We start from the raw sequence: 19,122 nt of genomic DNA, 5'->3' as shown, positions 1-19,122 counted from the left end.
AAGGGGCAAAATCACCCTGGTCCAGAATGCTTACAGGATATTTGGTCTTTTCTAGAGACATCTTTGGTTGTCACAACTGGTGGTGGAGGAGTACCCCTGGCATTTGGTGGGCAAAGGCCAGTGATACAGCTAAGCATCGTGTAATGCAGGACAGCCCCCAACAAAGAATGTTCCAGCCCCAAATGTCAATACTGTTGAAGCTCAGACTCCTTGGTCTAGAGAAATCCATGACCACACAAGATCCCCTGCATCCATGCGTCCTCTTTTGTTTTCCCAGGGCTGAGGTTGCTCAGGGCCAGAGGGACACCTACTGCAGTGGTCATAACTACTGCAGGGGTCGTGAGGAAATCTCTGACGGAGCTCCTATCACAGGATGTCTCCGGCATTTTCAAGACTCTGAGGCACCAGGTTTGATAAGCTACAATTAGTTTATTGGAAACACAGAGTGAAACAAAGGCAAAGAAACAGACTGGCAGTTGAGTCATGGGCTTTGCCGAAGCCTCTGCAGGCAGCCCTGGAAGGAGATGCTCTTCCCTCCCAAGGCTCATGTCCCTCAGAGTTTCAGGAAAGCCACCGTCAGTGTTCCCCACCTCCATTCCACAGGTACAAGCACACTGGCGGATTCCTAGGAAGTGCAGACAGGGGGATTCTGGGGCCCGTCCTGTCCCTGCAAGCTGAGGTGGAAGGGTCAGGCAGGACCAGGACGCAGGAATCCAGCGGGAAAAAACAGAAGGCAGAAGAAAGGATGAATCCTGAAGACAGCAAAGCCACTACTAGGAAAGGTTAGGAAGAGAGGCCAAGGTGCCGCCCCNCCCCCCCCGGGGCGGGGGGGCCCGGGGGGGGGGGGGGGGTGGCACGCGGAGGGAGCAGGTAGGGAGGACGCGCAGCGTGCGCACATCTGGCCACCGGGCCCTCGGGGGGCCTGCAGCTGGCCGTCGTGGGGCGGCGGCGGCGGCGGGGCGTTCGGGATGCGGGAGGTCCTGGCAGGAGGGTGACGCGGATGCGCGCTGGCGGCGATGGCCGCCTAGCACTTCTTACAGCTCAGGCTGCAGGCGCTGGCCCCCGAGCACGGGGCGCACGAGCTGGTGCCCACCACCAAGTTGCCGCTGCAGGGGGCGCTGCAGACTCTGCTGGTGACAGCAGGGGCAGCACCGGAGGCGCAGAGATCGCCACAGACGACGCCACCGCGGGAGCTGCTGACGCCTGAATGGGGGACAGAGCACATCAGGCGCGGCCACCGCAGGCAGCTGGGGGGGGGGTCGGTGAAAACGGCCCTCCCCCAAGACCGGGGCCCGCCCCAGCTGGAGAAGGGGGAGGCTCGGACTACTTACACACATTGACGGCGCCGACGCCCTCACACAGCCTGTTGGGAAAGGAAAAGAGAGAGTGGTCGGTGCTGCGGGCCAGCCACTGGACCCACGCGGCCAAGGTGACAGTGAGGACCGTGCCCTCCTCCTGGGCACTTGCTTAGGGGAAGGGGCAGTAACCGGGCCCATCTGGAAGCCGTAGCCCAGCCCCCACGTGGGCTCTGGAGCCAGAAGGCACGGTGTGCCTGGCAGCCCTCCTTAGCCCGGCAACCTCCGATTTGCCCTTCCTCGTGGGGCCTTCCTCCTCCCCAGAATATCTACTAGGTCCCCCGTGAGGGTGGAATCAATGACCCGTGTAGGCGCTTAGTGCCCGCCATACGGCACCCAGTTCAGACGTGTTGGTTCTGACCCACTTCTGAACACATTTCAGGGACCGCAGATCGGACTTCCTAAATCTGGCCTGATTGGCGTCACTAGAGAACCTGGGCTTCTGGAGGGCAGACGTTTCCGTCTTGTCTTTTCCCCACTGCAGAGTGCACGGTGCCTAAAACAATGTTTGGCTCCATAAATAACTGTTTCGGGATCGAAGTGGGTTTTAGAACCCATTTAAAACAGGCTCAGAAACTGTCTACACAAGTTCCCTCATTTGACAGATGGAGAAACTGAGGCCCAGAGAGAGGAAATAACCAGTGACAGAGGCAGGGCTATAATTCAGAGCACCTAACTCCACGCAGCCCTCGCCTCCGTCCCACACAACACATCTCCTCAAGGAAAACAAACGAGAATCCCTCTGATAGCACCGTGGCAAAGGGTTGACAACACCGGCTTCAGACATGAGGAGACTCTGGAGTCCACCCTGTACTCATCCCACACCCAGGGTTCACAGGGAACCCACACCAAAGCTTCTGAGTTCACCCCAGAGTTCCTATGTGGCAGAGGGATGGGCCGCTCAGTTTCCAGTGGTATTTCCAGGCGCCTCTTGAACTCCCAAACTCAGTCTTGAAAAATTCTTCATTCCGGAAGTCTCCACTGCTGAAACTCCCCAGGCCCAGGAACTACGGGGCTTCTGAGCTCTCCACAGCAATTACTTGAGGTTGTGGCGAGTCTCACCGTGGGACCGCTTTGATTCCAGCTATCCAACCTGTGTCCCCATCTCCCCACTGCAAGGCATGCTCCCAGTAGCTCCCCCTGCCTCCTCACACTGCACTCTCTTCTGCTTGAGAGGAGGGGCCTGGCGCAGGGGGTGAGCCCCTGACCAACCCAAGGGCAACATTCTGGGAGTGTTGTCCTCAGAGGAGATGATCAGCTGCCCTCCAGCCATAGGAAGGCTGAGATGAATGGGTCTTCCCGCCATATCCAAAACTAGCAATAAGCAAAAATGCTAGAACAGGACACAGCTGCCTCAAGGGACAAGTCCCTGCTATCTGTCCACCCTCAGTCCCACCTGATGCAATGGAAGACCACTTAGAGGGACCCACTGGAGTTGGAACACATAACAGTGGGTTGATAAAATGCCCTATGGAGGCAGTCACTATGGGATATATACGAACTGCAAGGGCTGGGCCCAGGGCCAGGCTTGAGAAGAGAACTAGAGTCTTGGTTACGTGCAACAAGGGCCGGGAAGGGAAAAGCACGTCCAAGGGAAGGTGGTTACAAGCTCAGGCTAGGGTTCTCGGGAACAACAATTCCTATGGCCTGTCTCCTGGCTCTCTGGAGCAGATTTGCAAAAGGTTCCAAACCCATTTTAGCACTTTGGCGGGCATGACTGACTCAAAGAGGGCTAGAAACACACCGAAAGGGCTTACTCATTACCTGTAAATGCAGGATGGGGAGATTTGAAAATGGGAGTCAACTGATGCCAGGAGGCACATGGCACGCTGGGAACCCAGGCAAGGCTGGGAGAGAAAATAGGCTACAGTACCCACCTCTGCTCCTCGCCCTCCAGCAGCCGCCTGTAGGTGGCGATCTCGATGTCCAGGCCCAGCTTGGAGTTCATCACCTCCTGGTACTCCTTGACCAGGCAGGCCATGTCCTGCTTGGCCTTCTGCAGGGCGGCCTCCAGCTCGGCCAGCTTGCAGCGGGCATCGCTCAGAGCCGCCTCGCCCTGCTGCTCAGCCTGGGTCACTGCGGCCTCCAGCTTGGTGTTCTGGGGACCCAGAGGAGAACAAGGTGGGTGATGGTCCCGGGTCTCGCTGTCCATTTCCTGGATGTGTCCAGTCTCTTCCCTCCCCAGGCTGGGAACACCCCAAGAACAGACCTCTCCCCTCATCAGCTGAGTCTCCCACAGGGACCACAACCAGGGACTGTAGTCCTGCAGATGGGCTGGAGCGGGAATGGTGAGATCCACTGGGGACACACACTGCCTCTGTGACCCTGGGGAGGCCCCAGGAGACACTTACCTGGCACTTGGCATTCTCAACCTCAGCGGTCAGCCTCTGGATCGTGCGGTTGAGCTCGTTGATCTCCTCCTTGGTGCGGCGCAGGGTCTCCCCGTGCCGGATCACCGTGGCCTTCATCTCCTCACACTGGGGGGAAGCAGAGATGCTCCTGGGCTCAGGATGCAGTTTCCCACCCATTCAGACACCACAGACGATTGGTAAGTTGTACAGTGCTCAGCCTGTGCGACCATGCATGGCAGCCCTGCCCAGCCACTATAACCTGAGAGCTGTCTGCCCTTCTGTTCCCATTCCAAGGATCAGAATCCCCAGACAAAAGAAACCTTGTTATTATATATCTGGCTTCCCTGCCACTGCCATGTCTAGGAAGCAGGTGTCCTATGCCTCTCACCTTGCTGCGGTACCAAGACTCAGCCTCAGCCCGGCTGCGGCTGGCGATGTCGTCGTATTGAGCCTTGATCTCGGCCACAATGCAGTCCATGTTCAGGTCCCGGCTGTTGTCCATCTTGACGATGACCGAGGTGTCTGAGATGTGGGCGTTGAGAACACGGATCTCCTGCAGATGGTGGGGGGTGGGAGGATGGAAGGATCTTGTTTACACCCCAGCCTCACGCACCAGTGTGGACCCAATACTCCCTGGTCTCCACCCCCTGCTTGCATGACAGCTGCCCTGACTGTAGCTCCACCCCAAATCCCTGGCCAAGCCAGTCCCAGGCCAAAGCCCCATCTTCCAGGCTGGCTGCCAGTTTTCTGCCTGGACCAGGGCCCCTCACCTCTTCATACAGGCGCCGCAGGAAGTCGATCTCCTCGGTCAGGGCCTCCGCGTTTCCCTCCAGGTCTGACTTGCGGAGGTAGGCGCAGTCCACCTCCTGGAAAGATGGGGTGTCTTTGAGCAAAGAGGACCCATCACCCCAAACTCCTCTTTTCTCCCTCATCCATAGAGGCCAGGGGAAAGGATTCCCAGTGTTCCTATTCCCATCCTACCTCCATACCTTCTGGCCTGCCCAGGATGGGCCTCACAACCTCCTGCCCTTCTGAGAACAAACCCCTTTGTGCCTAGAGATGGACCACCACCTCTTATAATCCCAGCTTTCCTTTTTAGCCTCCCTATTCCAAGAAGCCCGTCAGACAGACTCCCTGCTCGGCCACTTGACCCACCCCCGGTCCCCTGACAGGCCTCCCGGACTCCACCTAGCCACTCCTGGTTCTGATCCTTTCTCCCCCACACCCTGGGGCTGCACCCCTCCTTTTGGTCAGACTTCCCACAATGCCAGACAGGACGCTGTCCTCCACAAAAAGACTGCAGACGCTCTGCCTCCATGGGACCCCCACCAGCGACCACCACTTCCGAAGCAAAGCAGGACATCCAGAGGTCAGCCCAGCCATCCCCCTGCCCCAGGGCAGGGTGCTAGTGGACATTCCAAGGTCATTGTTCTTCATCAGTGACTGAATGAGCCTTTTATGACCTGATCTCTGGGGTTTCCCATCCGGATGTGGCCCAATCATGTACCCCACACGAGGTTGAGACCCTCTGGGTCTCCCCAGGAAGAGTCTGGGGAGATCTCATTCCGAGATCCCTGGTGTCTGTGCTTCCGGATCCCATGTTACCCACCTTCTTCAGAGCCACAAATTCATTCTCAGCTGTTGCTCTCAGAGAAACTTCCTCCTCATACCTGAGGCAGAAGAGAGCAGAGAGGGGAGGTCAGGAAGGGCAGGTCTCCCCAGAGGCCACCATGTCATATCAGTGAAGGGGGCACTATCAGGAACTTGCCAGCAGTTGGGACCCCAGCAGCTCTGCTGGATCCTTTCTTTCTGGTTGGATCTGGAACGTGTCTGGGATTCTCTCCCCACTTTGAATTGAAGGGTCCGGAGAGCCTATGTTCTGGGACCTCACAGCCCCATTCCCAAAGCTGCCGTGAGGTCCCCTCAGGAGGCAAATAAGGACTCAGCACCCAGCTCTGGGCTAGGATTGCACAGCAGCACCTCGGGGGCACTGTGGCCCCAGCCCCCCTCCCCTGGGTGTCCATCCTAGCTCAGGCTGGGGGCCTATGCCACCCATCAACCATCAGCACTCAGCACCCTAGGCAGTAGGACACACAGAGCCCCAGGACCCGTCAGCCCTGAGGGACCAGATGCTCACGTGCTTCAGGTGGGAACTGAGAGGTCAGCAGGAGAAGGCCTGAAGCCCACAGAAGCCCCCTCTCCCCTGCCTACCCAGCCTCCGAGAAGAGAAAGCCAAAGTAGGAGAGGCATGTGTGCTGGGGGAGCCCCGGGCCTGTGCTCAGGCAGGCTTCCGGGCAACAGTGGCACAGATGAGAAGATCCCGCTGCATGCTGCACGCCCCCCCCCCAAGCCTGCTTGGGCCCTCGCCCTTCTGGGAAATTCCTCTCAGGCCTAATCCAGTGGGCTGCAAGTCAAGTCCATTTCTTGTGCCCAGCGTCACTCCCGGCCACACTCACTTCTTCTTGTAGCCCTCCAGCACCTCCTGCACGTGGTTGAGCTCTGAGGCCAGCCTCCCGCTGTCGGCCTCCACGCACTCAGCCTCCCGCCTCAGCGTCTCGATGTAGCCCTCGAACAGGGGCTCCAGGTTGCTCTCGCAGCATTTGCGGTTCTGGTAGAACTGCCACTTGGTCTCCAGCAGCTTGTTCTGCTGCTCCAGGAAGCGCACCTGCCACCAGAGGCAGAGCCTGAGAATCTCTTCTTCCAGGATCAGGGGCAGGAGGTGGGGGCCGGGGGTGGTCCCAGCACCAGGATCTGCAGGTCCCCAACTGTCAGGACCCAGAGTCCTCCCTGGCGCAGGTGTTATGTCAAAACCACCCCATGGCTTAATCGGGTCACCTGGAAGTCCTTCCNATGTGCCATAAGTTTCCAATTTAGGGATGGGAGCCGAGGTTGGGAAAGGTCAGTCCCTGCTCTCAGGGACACTGACTTCTCCAGACCTGGTGAGTCCAGGGGGCCTGTGGTCTAGAGCCAGCTGGAGGTCTCTAGGTTGCCTGTGACCCAGTGCCCAGCCTGGGTCCTGAGCATGGGTGGGGTACAGGAAGGGTGTGGTCCAGGACGCCCACCCACAGGATGCCCCCGTGGTCCTCTGGCTATTCCTTGTGTTCATTCTTGTGTCTGTGTGCACGGACTGCCCTCTTCCTCTGGCATGCCGGTGCCCAGCCCGTCCTTGTCTGTCTGTGGGGCCCTGCCTGCCTGGACCGAGGCTGCGTGTGAGAGCCACACTGTCCAACCAGGAGCCTCTGCTCTATATACTCCTGTCTTTGGTCCCAGCGCGCCCTGGGTGTGTGTCCATCTCCTCCGTCAGACTGGGAGCTCCCCTGGACCACGCGTCTCCTGCCCCTGACTCTCTTCAGTGCCTAGCCCAGGAACTGAAGGCGCAGGAAGGGTGTGATCAAGGACACGCACCTTGTCGATGAAGGCAGCGAACCTGCTGTTGAGGCACTTGATCTGCTCCTTCTCCTCCTGCTTCACGCACTGCGCGTTGGGGTCGATCTCCAGGTTGAGGGGCGTGAGGAGGCTCTCGTTGACCGACACGCTGGTGATGCAGGGCGGGCTGGGCCCGCACACGCCGCCGGAGCGGTAGCCGAAGCTGCGGCCGCAGGAGCCGGCGCGGAAGCCTCCGCAGACGCTGTGGCTGCCGAAGCCCCCGGGTGAGGCCGCGGTAGCAGGAGACGCCGCGGTAGGGGGCGGCGGTGATGCAGCAGCGGCCGGGCCGGGGCCCGCAGGCCGAGATGCAGCTGAAGGAGGGGCCAGCACAGTAAGATCCACAAGTCATGGTCCTTCTTGGGGGCAAGGGAAGCTCTGAGGAGGGAGACGTACTAATGGAGGGCACAGTGGCTGAAGTGTTTGTGTCTTGGACATCTTTGGGCCTCTTATATATGCGGGGAGCCTAATGCGTCCATGGGTTAGAAGCAATTAGATGTCTTTATTGGCTTGCTTTGTTTAGCTGCCTTGGCTCCTCCCTTAATGTGCTTAATTGGGGGCCAGATGTGGCCAAATATTTATGGCCTTTTACCCTAAACTGCACAATGTTTATCTTCAAAAGGCCAGCACACCTCCCCCACACGCTCCCCATAGGCTCCCCATACACGTTTGGCAGAACTCAGGGATTGGAGGAGGGGGAGCAATGACTCTGATTAGCAGGGAGGGAGGAGAAAGGCGGGGCTAAATCTCCGGTATGGCCACATGTGAAGAAGTCTATGGTGCTGTCCGTGGTGCTGATCGAACCAGCCTTGGGACACTGGGAGAATGTGAGATCAACAGAAGATGATTTGAAACAGGGTGCGCTTGGTGGTTTCCCACACACCGTTATCCTATTTCTCCACCGCCAAAGCCCCAACACCCCCACACCTACCCAAAACCTACACCCACACCTATCAACATATTCTGTCTCTATGACTCTCTCTCACACTCACACAGAGCGCATTCACATACTGGCCTTCCCACCCACAATCTCTCTCTCTCTCTCACACACACACACACACACACACTCACCTTCTCATGTGCATTCTCGCCTACCACGATGTGCACACAGACCAGTCCCTAGGCCAACTTATTAGACCATCCTGGCCAGCCTATGCTGAGAAAAGGCATTCCCTTCCTCAGACTCTTCCATGGGGCTTAAGGGGCCACACAGTGGCTCACTGGCTTCAGGAATGCCCAACTATTTCCAACAAGGCCCCAAGAAAAGATAACATGTCTGGATTTCACCTCAAACTTCCATTTTCCTCCAGGGCCCGGAAAGCCTGGAGTAGACACTACTGCTATGAGTCTGTACAACATTTGGCTCAGCATATAATAGAATAATCTAGATAGAGCCATGAGGAGGGCATCCAGCCCCCTGCCACCACCTCCCTCTGCCTCAGATCTGTGCTCCCTCCTATGCTATACCAACCCTATAACCCCCTTCCCTTTACAGCAGTTTGTCAGTACCCTTGGCAGATGTCAAAACAGATCCATATTGGTGTGTGCCACCAGGGTGTGTAGTGTGGGCCTTGAATGCAAAAGAACTGGTTAGGAACCAAGGCTCTGCCATGAATAGCTCTGTGTGATCTGAGGGCAAGGCACTTCATTCCTCTGGGAAATGTGTTAAGTCTTTCCCTCCAGTGCTGCCTGGGAAAATTACAGAGATGTCCGCATGCTCAGTAAACTCCAGAACACAGTGCAGATGTGCTTTATTAAACCATTAAGAAGTCGGAGGCTCTAGGGCAGCATTTTTTCAGAGTTCACATTGTGGCCCACTAATAGAAGCAAACAGAATTTTTTTAAAGATTTTATTTGTATTATTTATTTATTTATTTATTTATGAGAGAGAGAACACGTGAGAGAGAGAAAGAGCACAAGAAAGGGGGAGGGGTAGAGGGAAAAGCAGACTCCCCACTGAGCAGGGACCCTGATGTGGGACTTGACCCCAGGACCCTGGGATCATGACCTGAGCTGAAGGCAGACACTTAACTGACTGAGCCACTTAGGCGCCCAGAAGAGAACAGAATTTTAACGGAATAGATTAGAACAAAATCAAGTAGAGTAGAATAGAAAATATCAGAGTACATTATATGCAGTAAAAATAACATTTCATCTCCTTTTTGTTTCAGTTGTGTGTGGTGTGTGTGTATGTGTGTACTTTGTCACTACACAAAATTATTTCTTAATATGATTGAAAATAAAAAAGTTTAAATACACAGCATATCAGTTAAGAACACAGACCCAGATTCCAAACTGCCTAGTTTCAAAGTCCAGCCCTGCCACTTTCTAGCTACGTAATCTCAGATGATTACTTAACCTCTCTGTACCTCATGTCGTGATTTATAAAATGAGGATAATAGTATACACCTCATAAAGTTGTAAGGATTACAAGAATTAATCCGCGTAAAGCACTTAGAACAGAGCCTGACACACTCTAATTATGTGATCATATTAGTAGTTGTTATTGCTGCGAACGCTGCTCTGTAGATACCCCAGCAGGTGTGATGGAATATACCTACCCACGTTCCTAAACCAGCTATGTGAGATTCCCACTAATGGTGTCTATCTTAAAGGACCAGTAAAAGGATTAAATTAAATAATACATAGATAACGCTTAACACAGCACCTGGCACATAACAAGTGTTCAGTAAATGTTATGTACTATTATTCAACCATGGGGCCAGTCCAAGGAACAGGGAGGACCTGAGACCTTTGGCCATGGTTACTTCTTTTATCCTGGAAAAGAACCCAACATCAAATGCCCCTCCTTCAATCCCCACTCTAGCCCAACTGCCCCCAGGGAAGGCCCAATGATAATCTCTCCTCTTAGGCAAAGGCAAAATGTCACCAGTCCTTGAGCAACTACACTACTGGATGAAAAGAGAAGCTTGGACGGTCCAAAAATTATGTTATCTGTTAATAATTCATAAATTTGTATTTCTTCTTTGGCCTTAACAGACCACCAGAAATCCTCAACCATAAATCAATGACATGCTCACTTTTCTTGCTTTTTGCCTGATCCTAAAACCTCCTGATTGGTCTGTAGCCCAAGGATACCATGAAGTTGAAGGTGGGGGATATGCCATCCATCCAGGTACAATAGAACTCCAAAGAGAGCAAGAGAAGTCAGATACGCACTACAACTGGACAGATGGGATTTGGAGTTGAGGAAAACTTCCCAGAAGGAGAGCAAGTAGTCATTGTTTCCTAAAGGAACTTGCATTATGTCTCCCATTTAGCTTTATAAAAAAGAGAAAAATTGTTTATTCTGGAGTGGCCACCATGTTTGTGGCAACAGGATGAACAAAAAAACCTTCAGATCAGTGGTTACAGCCCCTTCTATTAGCCTAAGTGGACCTTGGTTCAAGGGACACCTGGAAAGAAGGGGCAAATCTGCTGGTTTTAACATTAGAAAGCTCTTGTTCAAGCTTCCCTTCAGTCCTTCCTTCTCCTGTGAAAAATATTAAGGCAGACTGTCCCAAATGGATGGTGGGTTAGATGAGATCACCTTGTTGGGGAATTCAGTGATTGTGTGATGGCGATGTTCCTGCCATATGCTGAAGCCTGTCTTAATTTTGGAAAAAGGGGGGAAGGCACTAAGAGGAGGAAGGAGACATGGACTCTGGAACTCCGAATCTCACAGGGAAGGGAGACCCACATTCATGAGAAAGGCCAGAAGTCTGAAGAGGGCTGCTTTTCAGCTCTATCATCAGATGCTCAGGAATGCAGTGCTTACTAACAGTGCCCATTCTGGGGCAATGTAGAATGCAACTAATCTGATGGGAAAGGTAAGAAAGGCTCCCTGGAAAGGGTGAGAACAGACATCAGTAAGGAGATAGGTGGGGCAGTATTGGTGAAAAGTGTGCATGGAGGTATTTCAAAGAGTGGACAGTAGGGAAACCTGAGAACCTTTGTAGGAGAGGCCGGGACTGTGAGATGCTGTGACAGTGGAGAACCAGTTGCGGTAGAGACCTCAGAAGCAGGGAGTACTATCTCTGGGATTCTGCTTCAAAGCTACAGGGTGGGAGGCAGCCTATGGTTTCTACATCTGCGGGTACCAGAACACCTGCACAACTGGCTTGCAGGTATCCAAAGGGCTGTGCCCTTTCTAACCTTGCAGCTCATGCTTTCTGTTCACAGAAAGCAGATGCAGGCCAAGTGTCAGTGAGGGGAATTGAGGGGTGAAGGAGTGGCTATTTACATAACACTCAGGCAAGGAGTTGACCCTAGGCCAGCCAACAGGCAGGACGGCTAGATTCCTGAGTTGAGAGGCCCAAGTCAGAGTCCTCCTCAGCCAAGACAGCCTGGGACAGTGGCCAATTATCCATGAGAATTCACTAGAGGAAGGAGGGGCCAAAGGCCTTTGTGGCAGCCTGGGAGAATGGGGGAGATGAAGACTTACTCAGAAGCTCTGCCTTTGGTGAGGTCCGTCCCACTAAGCAGGCTGAACCCCTGCACCTCCTCCAGCCTCTGAGGGTTCATTGCTATAAAGCTGAAGTGAAGCCAAGGTCGCCCACCTCTTCAGATATGTGCATACCTTGCCCTCAGTGCTGCACTCCTTCCCCCATCAACTTCCTCCTCCTCTGCTCTTCCACCCCTGCAGTGTCCCCCTACCATTCTCCCATGGGTCTTCTCGTTTTTCCTCCACTGTCCTCCACTTCCCTCCCATTCCCTCCATCTCCCCCAATCTCCCCTCCTTCCCATTCTCTTTGCCCCTCCCCCAGATGGTCTTTGTCCTTCCAAGTAGCTCTAGAGAGTAATAGTCTAAGACAAAGCATCTTCTTCCTTCTTTTCCCTAGAAATCTACCTTCCATCCGCTTCACTTTTTCCTTCCCCAATCCTACCCTCAGCTTCTACTTTCCCCATGGCCTTCAGGATTCTTGCCCTTGACTGGCTTTTCCTACCACTCTTTTTTTTTTTTAAGATTTTATTTATTTATTCGGCAGAGATAGAGACAGCCAACGAGAGAGGGAACACAAGCAGGGAGAGTAGGAGAGGAAGAAGCAGGCTCATAGCAGAGGAGCCTGATGTGGGGCTCGATCCCATAACGCTGGGATCATGCCCTGAGCCGAAGGCAGACGCTGAACCGCTGTGCCACCCATGCGCCCCTCCTACCACTCTTATCATCATTCAGGTCAAGGACTTCACTTAGGTCAAGGACACATCTACTCACTTCATCCCTCTTTCAGGCCCCCGCCAGGAACATCTCTCTACCCAGCCCCCACTCCTAAGAATGGCTCCCCTCTGGTCTGCTTCACCTGATCCCCACCCCATCCTACCAGAAAGCTTTGCGCAATTAAACACCAAGCTTTGATGGCTCCATTACTCAGCACTTAATATATAGTTGGCATTCATTTCATTCACTCAACAAATATTTATTGAGCACCTACTATGTGCCAAGCCCTTGGAATATATCCATGAACCAAACATTTGTGTTCATTGGTGTGTTGTGAGGTTTGCATTTTTGTTCAAGATCTAGGTGGGTGTGTCCAGCTTTTCTCTTAGAACTGGACATTTGCAACAAAAAAAGGAGGAGCTCTCCTCCATCCTCAGGTCCTGAACCCTGAGAGCACTATAAAGGGCCACGAAGAGGATTGGGGGGGGGTGGTTAGTGAGAGTGTGTGTTAATGTATTATATACAAACACTGTCTACTGTGTGATACTTCTAATGATGGTAGGCAGTGGATAGATGGGAATGCAATGAGATAAACTCATCCCTTCCACTGGAATCAAACACACTGGCAGACTCTGAGCGCCAACTTTGCCACTAACTACACAACCTAAACAAAACTCTTAACCTTCTAGACCTCAGTGTCCTCATCTGACACCTGTCTCAGAGGATAATTACAAAAATTAAATTCATTAATGCATGTTGGGCAATTATCATAGTATCTAGTATGAAGTAAGATGAACATCAAGAGATGTTATGTTTTTTAAATTTGGAAGAATACTCATAAAATGGTTTTCTACACTGAGTATATACTACTTGCATAGTTTTTTTAAATAACCACACACCCTAGAAAAACTCTTAACACAAATATACCTGAAGACATGGAAAAGAATGATCATGGTAGCTCTGCTCATAATACAAACTCTAGAAACAACCATGAGGCCATCAGGGTGGAGAGATAAATAAGTTGTGGCATAGTCACACAACGAGTACAATTCACAATGAAAATGAATATTAAAGCAGCTACAGGAAGCAACATTGAACAAAATAGACTAGACACAAAAGAATACACACAATATAATTCCATTTTTATGGACTTCAAAAACTGGAAAACTAGGGGCACCTGGATAGCTCAGTCAGGTAAGTGTCTGCCTTTGACTCAGATCATGATTCCGGGGTCCTGGGATGGACCCCTCATTGGGCTCCCTGCTCAGGGGGAGCCTGCTTCTCTCTTTCTCCCTGCTACTCCCCCTGCTTGTGCTCTCTCTCTCCTTCTCTCTGTAAAGTAAGTAAATAAAATCTTTTTTTAAAAAAACTGGAAAACTAAATAATTTTTGTTTTAAGGATGCATACATTGGTTCTAAAACTGCAAAGAAAAGCAAGGGAATGAGTCCACACAAAATCCCAGAGAGGAGCTGTCCCTAGGCCAGCAAGAAAAGGGGTACAATCAGAATGAGACTCGTAGGGACTCCTAAGTTACACATACGTGCTCTTTCCTCCTACAGGTGGAAGGTACACCACCTATAAATTCATTGGTGTGGGTGACATCTCCCAACTTTACCTTCTATAAAGTTCATATTGCCAGAGCGAAGACTACAGTGGGGATCTGGCCAACCCTCCCCCCTCCTCTCTCCCCCCAACCCCACCACAAGTCTTTTTACTCCAAGAAAACATACAGATTGAATGTCCTTTTAGGTCTTCAAAAACTATCAGCAATTAATTAGGCCTGAAGTTTAACAAAATGGTGTCATATTTGAATTTTTTTATATCTTGTTTCTTTAAATTGCTTCTTGTTTCTTTAAAATTGCTGAGGAAGGGCCAGCCATTAGTAATTAGCTCATGTTTATGCATGTAATTTTTATAAGGAGTTACACCGGTGGAGAAGTAACACATGTGTGAGATGCACCTTGACTCACACGCTTCTCCTCGGGACACAAGCCAGCTGGCTTGCTGGGGGCACTGCGGCTCAAGTGTGGGCAGTGCCCAGAATTGTGATGAGGGTACAAAGGGTCTCGGAAGTGCTGGCCCAGCTCCCCCAAACACATAAAGTGACAGCAGGTGCCACACCCTCCTCTGGCCAGATGGCTGGCACAGTCCTTGAGCCCATGTTTGTCCTGTCACGAGGCCTCACCCCTGAAGGTTTCGCACAGACACACCTACCCTGAGCCCTGGTCTGCTCTCTTACCTTCTCTTTTCCCATCCCCCTGCCTCCAACCCCCTTCCCCCTTCCTAAGCCACCCTGCCTGCCTTTGCCCCTAAGACACAGCAGCTACAGAGGGCTACCAGCCGCATCAGTTCACTTCTCTTTTCTTCTCTTTCATTTAATGCAAATCTCTGTACTTCATGAGCTCATTTCTCTAGACCTATTCTATTGCAGTGGGGTGACTCATGGGTAAGTGGAACACAGTACCCTCTGTTGAGACACTTACAGTACACCAGAGGTGTACGAATAACTCAAACTGCTCTTTTCTGGGGACGCCTGGGTGGCTCAGTCAGTTAAGCATTTGCTTTCAGCTCATGGTCTTGGGGTCCTAGGATCGAGCCCTGCATCAGACTCCTGGCTCATCGTGGAGTCTGCTTCTCCCTCTCCCTCTGCCCCTCCCCCAGCTCATTCTCTCTCTCTTTCTCTCTCTCTCTCTTACTCTCTCTCCCTCTCTGTCTTTCTCTCTCTCTCTCAAATAAATAAGTAAATAATGTTTTTTTAAAAAATTTTAACTGCCTTTTTCTGTCCCTCCCTTCAGTTCTCAGCCAGTGTCCTGCAGATCTCCAGACCCAGCCTCACATTGCCCCTGTGCTACACTCCCACCCTCATTGGCCCCTCCTGGTTCTAACCACCCCAACCCCCTGTGACTCTGTCCGTCTTCCTTAGACTGATTCTCCCCAGCCATAAATCCACAGATATCCCTCCTCAACAACTTTTTCTACCCTCTTGAAATTTTCCAGAGGTTAGGAAATCCAGGCATTGCCATAGCTTGTAGGTGAGAAGGCATTACAACTCCTGGGCTCCGTTATTTACTAGCTAGGAGACACTGGGCAAGTTACCTAACCTCGCTGAACCTCAGTTTCCTTCTCTGTAAAGTGGGAATGATGATCGTACTTCATGTGGTTGATGGAAGGGTTAGAGATTGTTTGTGGCATGTCTGGTGTCACAGAGTAGGTAGCAAAAAAAGAAAAGAAAATATCCTCTTATCAAAATAAGACTTATGTTTTCCTACTGTTCTTTCTAATTATAGAAGGGGAATGTGTGCAAGTGATCCAATTTAACATCACGGATGATAGAGCAAGCTGATAATTTGTGCTTTGGGGGTGATACAATAAGAGTTATATAACATTATTTATGAGGTATTCTGCCCAAAAATGTTTCAGTTGAACCCAGTCAAGCCTCCAGACCAGCACTATCCAGCAGGTGCTGCTGTGATGGTGGAAATGTTCTATATCCGCTCTGTCCAGTGAGTTAGCCAGAGGTTGTGTGGCCATGGGGCTCCTACAACTGGGGAGCTCCATTTTGCATTTATTTAATTTTAACCAACTGAAATTTAAATAGCCACATATGCCTACAGGCTACCATATGAACAGCCCAACTCTACAGTTAACTTCCAGTTCAAAATACAAGGGACAGGGCCACAAGTTAAGTCACATAAAATCGATTAAAAAAAAAAAAACTTTTTGAGACTATTAAGAAAATTGAAAGTGGAATGGCTAGTAAAGGATTCTTGAAATTATTAATTTTCTTGAATGTGCAGGGATATGGCCCCGATTTCTGTACGTGTCAAGTTTCTGTAACTGTCAAATATGCGGGCAAAGATGGCACCATATTAACCATTGCTGCATCCAGGTAACTAAGAGGAACATCTCAGGGTGTTTGTCATGCTATGCTTTCAACTTTTCTGTATGTTCAGAAACTCTCCTAATAAAAGTTGAAAAAGACAAAAACACAGAGATATTTAATAATCTGCTGGCTGCTGGCTTGATAGGAGAAATGGGATCTATTTCAGCAGCCCACTAGACAGATGGAGATGGGGGAAATGCAGATTTGTGTTACAGTACCACCTTGGCCACTACTGAGATGGAAACTTCTAGATGTTACTTGTTAACACCTCAGTGTTTCCTGGGTCCCCTCCCAACTACCCCCGACACACACACAGATCCCCTGCTTCTCCCAGATCTGGTCTTCCTCCTCCTCTCCTACCCTGGACCCCTTCCTACCTCCCCTACCCTGCCCTTCTCTCCCCAGGCTCCTCAGATGAGTGCATGCCCTGCTGGCAGGGCACTTTGAAGATGAAACATGCTGAGTCCCCCTACAGCCCAGAGGTCGGCATCCTATACACAGAGGAGGGTGCGGGCCACTCCACCATTATTAAAGCACATTCTAAAGAGGTGCTGGACTCACTAACCGCCCAAGCCCATAAAGCACAAATTGACCCAACTGCACAGCCAAGCCCTTCAGATCTGAGCATAAATAGGACTGGGGCGCCTTGCAGAGCACATTGGGGTTTCCACAAGACTCCAGACCTCATCCCCGTACTCCAAAACCCGAACCTCCAGCAGGACCATGACGTGCGGATCCGGATTCTGTGGGCGCGCCTTCAGCTGCATCTCGGCCTGCGGGCCCCGGCCCGGCCGCTGCTGCATCACCGCCGCCCCCTACCGCGGCGTCTCCTGCTACCGCGGCCTCACCGGGGGCTTCGGCAGCCACAGCGTCTGCGGAGGCTTCCGCGCCGGCTCCTGCGGCCGCAGCTTCGGCTACCGCTCCGGCGGCGTGTGCGGGCCCAGCCCGCCCTGCATCACCAGCGTGTCGGTCAACGAGAGCCTCCTCACGCCCCTCAACCTGGAGATCGACCCCAACGCGCAGTGCGTGAAGCAGGAGGAGAAGGAGCAGATCAAGTGCCTCAACAGCAGGTTCGCTGCCTTCATCGACAAGGTGCGTGTCCTTGATCACACCCTTCCTGCGCCTTCAGTTCCTGGGCTAGGCACTGAAGAGAGTCAGGGGCAGGAGACGCGTGGTCCAGGGGAGCTCCCAGTCTGACGGAGGAGATGGACACACACCCAGGGCGCGCTGGGACCAAAGACAGGAGTATATAGAGCAGAGGCTCCTGGTTGGACAGTGTGGCTCTCACACGCAGCCTCGGTCCAGGCAGGCAGGGCCCCACAGACAGACAAGGACGGGCTGGGCACCGGCATGCCAGAGGAAGAGGGCAGTCCGTGCACACAGACACAAGAATGAACACAAGGAATAGCCAGAGGACCACGGGGGCATCCTGTGGGTGGGCGTCCTGGACCACACCCTTCCTGTACCCCACCCATGCTCAGGACCCAGGCTGGGCACTGGGTCACAGGCAACCTAGAGACCTCCAGCTGGCTCTAGACCACAGGCCCCCTGGACTCACCAGGTCTGGAGAAGTCAGTGTCCCTGAGAGCAGGGACTGACCTTTCCCAACCTCGGCTCCCATCCCTAAATTGGAAACTCCAGACACAGATGGCCATCAGCAAAGCCAGCAGTCCCCTTGTCTCCCACTGCCCATCTCTGCCAAATCTCTGTGGAGCTGCAGACTTGAGAGTTCACCCTAAAGCTCTCAGTCCCACCCCAAACTGGCTTTGGGACACCAGGAACCATCTGACCCCCTCCTCACCCCCTGAACGCAGGTGCGCTTCCTGGAGCAGCAGAACAAGCTGCTGGAGACCAAGTGGCAGTTCTACCAGAACCGCAAATGCTGCGAGAGCAACCTGGAGCCCCTGTTCGAGGGCTACATCGAGACGCTGAGGCGGGAGGCTGAGTGCGTGGAGGCCGACAGCGGGAGGCTGGCCTCAGAGCTCAACCACGTGCAGGAGGTGCTGGAGGGCTACAAGAAGAAGTGAGTGTGGCCAGGAGGATAGTCTCAAGAAAGGAAAGGGGATTAAGCCAGAGCAGGATAGATTTGGGTTAGACCACAAGAGGAACTTTCCAATAGGAAGAAGACACTGACAGGAAGCCAGTGAAGAAAAATGCTCTGGGAGTTTACACACGGCGGGGGGGAAAGGCAGAAGCTGTTCCAGCCGCCTCATCCTTATGTGTTTGTTTCATTAATTCATCAAACATTTACTGACATCTCCTCTATGTTCAGGGTGCTGTGCTAGGCCCTGAGGTGGGATGGGGGGCACCAGAACTCCTATGGGGTTCCTGCCCCCCAGGGAGTTACGCTCCAGAAACAGAAAGCCTATAAACATGTGCATGGCACCCCTGCACACCCACCACCCACAACGGGAAGGAGAGTCCCTGAAACCAGAAGAGCACTGGGTGACAGGGTGGATTGAGTGCCCAGAAGAAAGGGATGGACAAATTCCCTTCTAGCCCAATGCTTTTTGATTCTATCACCGCCTCCCAGAGATCCAGTTCCTGGGATGTGTTTGTCTGGGCTTTCGTTCTCTTTTTTTCCTCTTCAAATCCCAGCCTATTAAAATTCTAGTCCTGAGTCTTGCGCCCTTTATCTCCAGATACGAAGAGGAGGTGGCACTAAGGGCCACTGCTGAGAACGAGTTTGTGGCCCTGAAGAAGGTGAGTGACCCCGGAATCCGTGTTCCCCAACTCAGAAAGCAGGGCAGAGGCAGGGAGGAGCGATCTGTAATTCAGAGAGGCTGAGCGACTTCCCCAGAATCCCATAGAGGAACCCTTCCCATATTTCCTCCCCACGCGCCCCCGCCAGNTTCCCATATTTCCTCCCCACGCGCCCCCGCCAGGCCCCAGTCCTCCCAGGGTGGGCCCCAACATCGGAGTACCCTGCCTGCTTCAAGCAGGGCCCTCTAC

The 19,122-nt window shown here is 52.7% G+C and overlaps 2 protein-coding genes across 2 annotated transcripts in view; one reads left to right on the top strand and one right to left on the bottom strand.

Annotated features, from left to right (window-relative positions):
* Window positions 1-818: 818 nt before the first annotated feature.
* Window positions 819-7,538, bottom strand: LOC105234941 (keratin, type II cuticular Hb6). Its single transcript, XM_034645785.1, is given in 10 exon segments — window positions 819-1,203; window positions 1,332-1,363; window positions 3,233-3,453; window positions 3,707-3,832; window positions 4,095-4,259; window positions 4,477-4,572; window positions 5,316-5,376; window positions 6,163-6,371; window positions 7,112-7,354; window positions 7,356-7,538. Coding segments are annotated over 10 exon segments (1,458 nt in total). The 5' UTR covers window positions 7,482-7,538; the 3' UTR covers window positions 819-1,024.
* A 9,308-nt stretch (window positions 7,539-16,846) lies between these two features.
* Window positions 16,847-19,122, top strand: part of LOC100480853 (keratin, type II cuticular Hb1) — a 4,877-nt gene continuing 2,601 nt past the window's right edge. Inside the window, exons 1-3 of the mRNA XM_034645786.1 lie at window positions 16,847-17,262; window positions 17,985-18,193; window positions 18,813-18,916. Of these exons, the coding sequence (XP_034501677.1) occupies window positions 16,894-17,262; window positions 17,985-18,193; window positions 18,813-18,916 (682 nt within the window). The 5' untranslated portion in view covers window positions 16,847-16,893. The remainder of the gene's footprint in view (window positions 17,263-17,984; window positions 18,194-18,812; window positions 18,917-19,122) is intronic.

Source organism: Ailuropoda melanoleuca, chromosome 16 (genome assembly GCF_002007445.2).
Source record: "Ailuropoda melanoleuca isolate Jingjing chromosome 16, ASM200744v2, whole genome shotgun sequence".
Lineage (NCBI taxonomy): Eukaryota > Metazoa > Chordata > Mammalia > Carnivora > Ursidae > Ailuropoda > Ailuropoda melanoleuca.
Note: the sequence above shows the minus strand (reverse complement) of the source record. Positions and strands in the feature narration are given on the sequence as shown.